The sequence below is a fragment of the Pediculus humanus genome, genomic scaffold (assembly GCF_000006295.1).
Source record: "Pediculus humanus corporis 1103172107403 genomic scaffold, whole genome shotgun sequence".
In the NCBI taxonomy this organism is placed as follows: Eukaryota; Metazoa; Arthropoda; class Insecta; order Psocodea; family Pediculidae; genus Pediculus; species Pediculus humanus.
In genome coordinates, this window is record NW_002987028.1 from 497,730 (window position 1) to 508,478 (window position 10,749).

At 25.7% G+C, this 10,749-nt stretch overlaps 2 protein-coding genes across 2 annotated transcripts; both read right to left on the reverse strand.

Moving 5' to 3' along the window:
• Nucleotides 1-1,034: 1,034 nt before the first annotated feature.
• Nucleotides 1,035-4,058, reverse strand: Phum_PHUM056170 (uncharacterized protein; the record flags this gene model as incomplete). Its single annotated transcript, XM_002423364.1, has 12 exons — nt 1,035-1,288; nt 1,379-1,490; nt 1,629-1,765; nt 1,860-2,065; nt 2,151-2,349; nt 2,427-2,656; nt 2,744-2,935; nt 3,022-3,172; nt 3,300-3,330; nt 3,527-3,708; nt 3,786-3,891; nt 3,972-4,058. 12 exons carry the CDS (start codon nt 4,056-4,058, stop codon nt 1,035-1,037), a joined length of 1,887 nt encoding a protein of 628 aa, XP_002423409.1.
• Nucleotides 4,059-6,008: 1,950 nt separating this feature from the next.
• On the reverse strand, nt 6,009-7,417 carry Phum_PHUM056180 (Heparan sulfate glucosamine 3-O-sulfotransferase, putative; the record flags this gene model as incomplete). The annotated part of the gene is made up of 2 exons (XM_002423365.1): nt 6,009-6,590; nt 6,872-7,417. The coding sequence occupies 2 exons, from the start codon at nt 7,415-7,417 to the stop codon at nt 6,009-6,011; spliced, it is 1,128 nt and encodes a 375-aa protein (XP_002423410.1).
• Nucleotides 7,418-10,749: the final 3,332 nt, after the last annotated feature.

The following is a 10,749-nucleotide window of genomic DNA, read 5'->3' on the forward strand; positions in this document are numbered from 1 at the left end:
AAACCATCGCGCCCGCTTTCAAAGACCCGGAAAAAAGAAAATGGTTCATCGAAGTCATCGATAATTATTTAAAACTATGGGAAACCAACATGTAACTTAATTTAATTTTTTCTCATTATCCGATTACTCCCCGCCCCCTCCCCTCAACTCCCCTCTCCGCCCCCTCCAATATTTATTTATTAATAAAAAAAAAAAAAATTTTTTTGTAATCACGTATATACGTATAAATACCGCCGTGTTGAAATTTTCCGAAAATTTCGGCTAGAAAATTAATTAATAAAAAACACGTAATAAATAATAATAATAATGATGATGATGATGATGATGATAATAAATAAATTTTTTAAACAACCTTTCTTTCTTTTTAAAGCGCGATATAAAAAAAAAAAAACATAAAGAAAGGTTGAATTTAATTATTTTTATTGTTAATAAATTTAATAAAAAAAAAAAAAACCTTTTTAGAAAAATAATTTCGATTTTCATTTTTTTAATTCCTTTGTGCGTGCGCGTGTGCATGTGCGTGTGCGAGTATATTCGCACTTAACGATTCCTTTATTAACGACGCGATTTTAAACGTTTTAACACGTTAATAAATAATTAAATTGTCTCTTTCATGTACGCAATTAAAATTATCCTTATTTGTTTGTATTATTACGGTTATGAATTTTATTACGGCCGTTAGTTAGTTAGTTAGTCAGTTAGTCAGTTTCGGTAAGTTAAGCAATAATTAAGATTATGTTGACTTTTCACACATCATTTCAAACATTAACAAATTTTTACAAAGTTTGATTAAGAGGCCCTAACACAAAATCCGTGGCTCGGCGACGGATAAATAAAACCCTATTAAAGTAAGACAAAGACGAAAAAGAAAGCGAAAAAGACTTTCTTTCCCCCCCCGCTCCCTCCCCTTCCCCCCTCGACAACTTGATTTAAAAAAACCTTTTTCTCCCGATTCGAACGTGCGTTCGTCAGTTGAATAACAAACGCACGTTTTTTGTGTTTAAAATTAAAAACAATCATTATCATTATTATTATTATTTTTTCGTAATAAAAAATTTTTCAAGTGTCATTAGCTCACCGTATACGTCACGTATTTTCATTTCGATCATTCTCGAACATTCGATCGTGAGCCATTGGAAATTTTTCGGTGTGAAATTTAAAAAATGCCCTTCGAAATCACAATGTGAAATTCTTTTTATATCGACATCGTGATAAATCCAATAATTCGAACTCGGGCTCCCGATCCTTTTCGAACCGATTTCCATTTCATTATCTTTATTAACGAAATCTAAAAGAGAGAAAGAGAAAAAAAAAAAAAAAACATCTTCACGTGAAAACATTTAAAAAAAAACCACGTGTCACAAGATAAAAAACCAACCTTTGTAAAATCTCAATTTGTTTATCACGGATTCGAAATTTTCATCCTTTTCTAATATTTTCACGTAGTTACGGGGATTAAACGTGAAATCAATTTTACAACTTTTAAACGACTCCCGTAAAATTTTTTCCGAATTTCCCATTTCCATTTCACATTTAGATTTTAAACTCTAAAAAAAAAAAATTATTATTATTATTTATTTTTCGAGTTATTTACACGTTTTTTTTTTTTTAAAAAGTTAATAACTCACGAGTATGATCGCATTCAAATGAGAGGTTTGTGGAGTCAACGAAGGTTGAAAATTTATCGAATCTATTTCTATGGGTTCTAAAATTTCGCTCAACATTGATTTTATGTTACTTATTAAATCCCCATCCATGTAGTACTCTGCGTAAATGAAACAAAAAACAAAAATAATTAAAAAAAATTTTTTTTTTTTTTTTTTTTTCGGCTAAAGTTGAAAAGTTTTAAAAAAACTTACTTTTGTATGGAATAAACCTGGATTCCCGGAAATCATCTTTGCTTTCCCTATATAAAGCGTTTAAAAACATTTTAGAACTTTTCAATTCTCCTCTTTCGAGTTGTTCGTGAGTCGGGTAGTGATACTCTTTCAATAATACTTTTCTACATTCAATAAATTTTTGCCATCTTTCAAATACAAATAATACTTTGGATTTTGTAACGGTTCTAATAAAAACAAAATGAATAATTTGTATTATTATTTTTGGATTTAAAATGAACTTTTAATAAGAAATAATTGTTTTTTTCCTACCTGTTAATGTTTTCAGCCAAATCTGTTAAAAATATTTCAGTTCTGTCATTTAAACCGAATAATAATTTCATTATGAATAATATTGATGCAATAGCACAAGCTTCATAACTTGGTACAGATGATGATGATGATGATTTCGGTTCAAAAACTTTCGGAACAAATTTTTCGACAATGATTTTACTTAATTTACTGATTTTACCTTGAAATTTCAAAAAGCATAAGTACAAAGTATTTACTTTGTTTAAATCATTTTCGTAATTGATGTAATAAAATCACCTGGTAAATTTAAATCTTTACAATATCTTTGCACAAGTGAAGACATGTTTGGAGAATAAATTTCTTTAATTCCAATTAAATTTGCTAATTTACTCGTCAGATACCTCTGTTTAAAATGAGTCGGCATTAAAGTATCGGAAACTATTTCAATATAACCTACATCTCTTTTTGAAAATTTATAATTTTCAGGTAAAAAATGTGTTACTTTGGCAAAAGATAAATGACTTTCTCTAATTAACCTATAAATATTATTTTTAAGTATTAATATTTTTAAAAAAATTCAAAATAATTAAATAAATTTTTACCTTTTTGCATACCTAAATAAATCACAGAGTTGAATTTTACTTTTCGACATTAATAAAGCTAAATGTAATATGGATAATAGTTTATTTTTACCCATTGATTTGATACTGTTTTTCGATTGACCTTTAGCATTTATTTTGTCTCTGTTAGATTTCAATGATTGTTTGTACAAAACATATTCATCATCATCCAAAACTTGTTTTAATCTGGAAATTTGTTTTTCATATGTACAACTACGACAATTTATTAAGTTAAACGAAAAAACAAAAATATGGTTAAATTTAAAACTCACAATTTTTTGTTTTTCTTATTATACAGAGACATGGATTTATTATCATCATCATCATCATCAATTAAAGTTGATCTTCCTAACGATTCTAAAGTTTCATTTTCTAAACTTTGTTGGGATAGCATTGACTGTGATAAATGTGCCTCATAATCATCTGTAATTATTTTCCTCTGTAAAAATTTTTTTAAAAATAATATTGACATCTTACATTTTGTTATCAAAAAAGAAAAGTGTAAAACAGGAACTTTTATAATTGATATTTTTACCTTTCTTCTACTAACTGCTCTCGAGCTCAGAGACGATTTTATCGAACTACATGAAATATTTTTATTTTCAATTTTTTTCTTTTTTTTCGTTGGTTGTTCGTTGAATTGCATATTAAACAGTACCTTTAAAATTATAATTTTTAAAATATCATAATGTTGCTTTTTAAATTAAAACTTTTTCACAATTAATTTCATTTTTATTAAAATTAATTCACCTGAGCATCTCGTTTTTTAAAATTTACTTGTAATTTAGGTTTGGTTTCACTATATTTAGAAGTAAAAGCAACATTACAAGCTTTTAAATATGCTGCCCATAATTTTAAGACTAGAGATTGAAATTCGGATGGCAAAGGAAAACAGTCACTTAATTCTTTTGTCATCCCATATAAAATATAATTGAAAGCTTCCCATGATGTCCACGTTCCTTAAAACGTCACAATATACTTCTTTTTATATTACTTAAAAAAAAAAAAAATATATAAAATATCTATCATAACTTACCTTCAATTACAGTAGTATTATTTTTTGACGATTTATTTACTTTTTTGCTAGGTCTACTTTTTACAAAAGTAGCACCGTGAAATTCAAATTCTTGTTCGATATACTCCTTAAATATATACATAAGATTGCAAAAAAAATTTCGTTTTAAAAAAAATATAAAATTTTTTTCAATGAAAAAAAACTCACCTGCGATTGAGTATGACATTCTGTACAATACATATACCCGTCAAATTTTTCAAAGCTTTCATTTTTACACACATCGCACTTCAACATTTTTTTTTTTAATAAAATAAAAAAAAAATTCACATAAAAATTAAATCAAGTCATATTTAGGAACGAACCAACGTTACTTAAGCGAGCCAATTTTAAAATAAATACGAATACGGGATAGCCAACTTATGAAAAAAAAGTTTCGAAACTCATTTTTATTGTTTCAAAACATTTTTTCCTTGAGGTTGAATTCCCTATTTATAATTATATGCAAATTATATTTATATTTTTTGGAAAATCGATAAATAATATTAAATTATTTAAGGTTTTTAAATGTTAATAAAGAAAAATAAATAAATTGTCTTAAATTTAAAACAATCACAAAATTTATTCTTATTTTTATATATATATATATTCTCTTTACAATAAAAACAAATATTAAAAACAAAATATTTATATATGTTATTATTTATATGATATGTTTTTTTAATAAAAAATTGCCTTTAATAATAATAAAAAATTATTTAAAGACAATTTCTTTAGACCTTAATTACTTAAATTTATATATAATACATTATTACTAAATAAAATTGTACAAACAAAAATTTATTTAATTAAAATCCATCCAAAAAAAATAAAAAATCAATAATACAACAACAAACAAACACAATTTGATTTTGGCTTTTTATTTTTTATTTTTTTTTTTACATTTTATGTTTAAAATAAAAAAAAAAAAGGCTGTGAAGTTACAATTCATCAAATTTTATAAATTGAATGTTTAAAATTTTATTCAAAAACTTAATTAAATTAAAAAACAAAATTTATTTACATAAATAACACACACATACATAAAAAAAAAACTTTTACAAAATGATTTGTAACAAAAATGACCTCCCCTTCCTCCCCCCCCCAAAAACAAAATTTTTATTTAAAATTTTTAACTATATAAGAAGAAGACTTAATTGCGACGAATTATTTATTTAAAAATATAAATTATTACCGATTTTATACGTAATTAAACTATTTTTTTATTTTTTTTTAAATATAAAATTACAACTACTATCGAATTATTATTATTATTATTTTATAAAAAATAAAAACGTTTTTTTCGTGTCTGTTGTTTTTTACATTATAAAAAAATTAATTATTATCATTATTTAATTAATTAATTAAAAAAAAAGAGATATGTCGTCGAACGTAATAATTTATAATAAAATAATAATATTAATTACTTATAATACTTTTTTATCCGCCATTTTGACAAAAAAAAAATTCGCGAACGTTAATAAAACGCCTGGAGAGTAACACGTTTTAAATTAGCAATTATCTCCCTTTGATTTCCTGTTTGTAACTTTTTTTTTTTTTTTATAACGAACGCAACAACAACAACAACAACAAACAAAAAAAAAAACAAGTTAAAGTATTCTAATAATAATAATAATTATCATTAGATAAAAAAAAAAAAAAAGTTAGTTGTCAAATAAATCATTTTTTTTTTTTTGGTTTATGAAAAAAAAAAAAAAATTAATTATTGCTTTTCCCTCCATTTTTTTTTGTTTATAACCGTTAAAAAATAAATATTATTATTATTATTATTATTATTATTATTATTATTATTATTATTATTATTATTTATTGCTCGGGGGGGATGGGGAATTTTTTAAATTTAATCCCACGATTTTTATCAAATAAATATAATAATATACATTTTACATCTTTATTTAATTTTTTTTTTTTAACTTAAAAAATTTATAAAAAAAAAAAAAAAAAAAAAACCGTTAGTCAGGCACAAGGAGCGTTTGCTCATTATTATTATTATTATTATTATTATTATTATAACAATTTATATATATATTTATCAAATGCACAGCTTTTACTCGTTGGCCGTAGGTATTTAAAACGAATGATAAAAAAAAAAAACAAAAAAAATTCACACAAGACACGTTATTAAAAAAAAAATAATAATAATAACAATAACACTCACGTTAAAATTATTTTATATTATTATTATTATTATTGATCCGGCCATCCGAAATCTTCACCGACTAATTCGTAAAATTTTTGATTATGTTCGCTGAAAAATTGTCTTAATTTAGTCACGACAACGGAATTAACTTTCGGATGTTTTCTTCCTTTTGTCTCCTTAAGACATTTATCCGTCGTATCGTTTCTCAAACAGTAAAAACCTTTCGTGTAATTGAAAAAAAAATTATTTCTACTTATTTTAGGTTCCAAACCTAAAAAATATTCAATTTTTCTCAATTCCGGGACGGGATCTTTGATCAATTTATCACCGTTAACGATCCATATTTGATTCCTCGTGAAAACATCGAGCCAACGATGTAAAAACCTGTGGTATATGCTCGTTGCAACAGGACGATAAGAAAGGTTTATAGAACCGTCAGGTTTAATGGCAAGTTCTTCGAATGTTTTAGAATGAATCGATTGTGATGTTACAACCGACGAAGATGAAGAAGATGCTGTTGCGGAATGACTTTTTAATTGAGCATAATCTGATATGGCTCTCGTAACAGGTTCACGAACGATAATTAAAAGTTTTACGCTGGAATTCATGGCTCTGACTCTTTCCGGTACCTTTAAAGAAAAAAAAAATGTAAAAAATCCTCCCAAAAAAGGTTTAGAAAGGGATAAATCCGGGGATGTTTGGGAAAAGGTATGTAATAATTGAAAAAGGAGTAATAAAGGTTTAAGTTACGTCATTAGCATACCTTTTTAGGTAAGTGCTCGATCGTATCAACAGCAAAATTGTAATTCAATGCTGCTGTTGTTGCTGTTGCTCTTGTTTTTCCTTTTTATATTCATATCATCTTTTTAATAATAAATAAAAAAAGGGAAGGAAAAAATTTTTTACTTACTTCCGGTGTTATGAAATAACTCGGACTTTTTTCAATTGTTATTTGTCCTTTGAACGAATGCGGCATTTTTTTCCTATACCATTCCAATCCTTTTTTATAATTTTCATCTCTGTCGAAAAAATGTACCTCCCCGGCAGCTTTTTGAATGTTAGGATGAAGGAACAACATTTCCAACAGCGCTCTAGTACCGCATTTTCTAACACCTATTATAAGTGCTTGCGGAAGTCTTCTGCTCGTTTTATGAAAATGTACGTGATTACCGTAAATAAAATTGTTCCTTTCCAAAAGTATGTTTAAATTATTATTTTCAACGTATTGCATGTTAACGTCGTCGTCACCACCACCACCACCTCCTCCTCCTCTTCCTGTCCTGTAGGACGACGTTCCCGTATTCCTTTCCAATGTACAAACCGTACCGTCGTATAAAATGTTAAATGTAAATAAAATTGATGCGAATAATAAAAACGCGAGAAAAATTGCGAATCTCGGACGATTCAGTCCAAAAATCATTAAATATTCTGTCGGATCACCTTCTCCAAATCTCATAATGAATCGATGACGGCCATATTTAATTATTTACCCACTCGCACACGCCCACACTCACACTCACACGCACCCAAACTTTCCTTTATTTTATTCCTTGCTACTTTTCTTTTCTCTCTTTCTTCTTGTAATTATTATTATTATTAATTATAAATTTTTCCCATTGAATAAATCCCTTTAATAATTATTAATTAATAAATTTATGTATAAAAAATCTAATTTATGTATATATATACGATGATAATAATAATTAAAAAATTTTCTTTTTTTTTTTTTGTTTCCTTACGGCTAATTGATATGTATACGTTAATTATGTAAGTCTTGAATTATTTGATATGTATTGGTTTTATTATTATTATTATTAATTAGTTCATACGAATCTGAAACAAAAAATTAATTAATTAATTAATTAAATTTAAAGTATCTATAAAAAAAATGAAGAACGTTACGAATTTAAATTTTTTTTTAGGGTGTTAAATAAATAAATAAATGTCGAGACGTGACGTTAGAGAAAAAAAGGTTTCGAACGAAGGAAAAAAAAAAAGGTTTCGACAGGATTTTTGTTTTTAAGAGAATAAAAAAAAAATAATAAACCGTCGGTACGACAGAGAAAAAAAATAATAATATAAAAGGTCAAAAGTGAAAAAAAAAGGAAAAACGACAGAAAATCGGGGTGGGGGAAAATTTTTTATTATTAAAATAAGTTAAATTAAACTCGTAAAGTTTCAATGTAAAAAAAAAAATAAAAATTTTCCCGAAATGATTTTTCCGACGGTAAAAAAAAAAAGGAAAAGTTTTAAAAAACAACAAACAGGCAAACGAAAAAAAAAAAATGTCAACAAACAAACGAATCCTTTTGGGATTCAGGAACAGGAAAACAAAAAAAAAAAAATAATCAAAAGGCAAATTTTCAAAAAAAAATAATAATAATAATAAATTTTTTATTTTTTATTTTATTTGTAATTATTTTCGAAAAAAAAAATTTCCCGCCATTTTTTTTCAAAATTTACTCGGGCCCCGAAAATAAAAATGGCGGCGAAATTAATAAATAACGTCATCCCTCCTTAATTTTCACTTTTATCCGTTTAAGAATTTTCCTAATTTTTTTATTTCCTCCTCCCTTCGATTTAAATATCTACCGGAAATTCTTATCGTACCTTTTTCTTATCATTTTATGTTATCACTCCACTCCCTAATAATAATAATAATAATAATTTTATTATTATTATTTTATCTCATGAAAAAAGAAAACCGCCAAAAATTTTTTTTTCCATCTTTACAAAAAAAAACAGAAAGAATTTGCGCTTTGAAGTATTATTATTATTATTTAAAGTTTTTATCTTTTTTATCAATTAATAAAAAAATTATGTAAATAAATAAGTTATTTATTTATTTTTAATAAGTTTGGAGATAACCATGACGGTTTTTATTATTATTATTTTTTTTGTAACGAACCGAAAGGAATTTTATTAAACTTGTTTTTTTGTTATTACCGGAAACTCTCTCTCTCTCTCTTCCCTCCATTATCTATCTCTTTCTTTTTCTTATCTTTTCATTTCGGATAGATAATAAAACAATAAATTATTTATGTAAATATATAACTAACTAACTAATTTATTTTACGAATTATTTTCGTGAATTTTAATAACTTTATTAATGTATATATATGTATGTTATTTACGTCATTCGAATCCGTTTTTTTAACTTTTCCTGTTTGTGTAATAAATAATTTTATTAATTATTAACATAAAAAACGATAAATAATAATAATAATAAAAGGTTTTATCAAATAAATTTACGAGAAGAGATATTGCGATGATGATGATGATGAAGCGTACGACGACGTTAGCTTTGGGTAAATTAAAAAAAAAATAATATTTTTCTTATCAGCGGAATGATAACGCGAATGTCACGTGGTGATAATAAAGACGCCGAAATGAATAAGAAGTTATGTTGTTATTATATATATTTAAATAATTTTTTGTTTAAAATTACACTCAAAGACCAAATAAATCAAAGGAGAGTGTGTTGAAAAGAAAAAAATTGATTAAATAATAATAATGTTGATAAGGTCAAAAGGTCATCAAAGTAATTTTAGTTAATTAATTATTAATAAGAAAAATAAAAAAAAAATTAATAAAAATAAAATGTCGCGGATTTTGCGTAACCGCAATAAAAAAAATTTTTTTTTTTTTTTTAATAAAAGTGTAATTAGTTTATTTAAAAAAAAAAAAAAAAACATGGCAAAAGAAAAGAAAAAACGAGAAGGGGAGGGGAGGGAAAGGGAGGAAAAATAATTGTAATAATAAAAAGTATTCGTAAGAAAAATTAATATTTTTTTTCTTTTTTTTTTTTTTTTTTTTTAATTATTTAAAAGGAAATGAAAATTTTTTTTTTATTACGCGTGCGTTTCCCCCCTTCCCCCCGTTTATGTTTTAACGGTTTTCTTATTTTCAAGGGAGGGAGGGGAAGTATAAGGTAAAAAATTTAACGGTTTTTTTTTTTTTTAACTTTTTCAATGTGTTGAAAAAAAATTTGTTTGACATAAAATTTCATTTAAAGTTTAAAGTTTAAAAAAATTTTTTTTGTTAATCCAGGGTTGATTTTACCCCTTTTCGAACTCAAGTTGGCTATCTCGGGCTCCCCTAAGGCATCCAAGCTGAAGCTCAACCCCTAGCGAACGGTTACTCAACTTGGAAAATCCAATCCCAAAACCTCCCCGTCCCTAAAACATCCTCCAAGCCTAACCTCCGAGTAGTTGGATTACACGAGTACACTCCCACTTATACCACTCACGACATTAACACCTTCTTTATCATTATTATTATCATTTTACCCTTTTTTACTACCCTCTCCCCTCTATCTCTCTCTCAATTTTTTCAAATTTTTTTTTTTTGTTTCCTTTGTAAATCTTATTTAATTACTTTTGGGATTTGAACTTTTCATCATTTTCCTTCCTTAAATTTAATTTAAAATGATTTCAAATGTAAACACTTTCCTTTTTTCCTCTCCCCTCTCCCTCCCCTCACCTTCTCCTGAATCTCCTTTTTTCCCGGGTTTCGCACGACAAATTTGAAATTTATTTTATATTTTTTCGAGGTAAAATAACTCATTCAAATTTTTTTCCACCCTTCTAAAAAAATAATTTTTTTTTTTATTATACTGAAAAATGACGTAAAAGTTTATCGTCATCATCATCATCATCATTATCACGTGGGTTGTGATAAGAAACAAATTTTAACGTGATAATATTAAATATTATTATTCAAATCGTTAAATTTTTTTTTTTACTTCCGTTACTATCATTAAATCGTTTTCAGTTATGCCAACCTTTA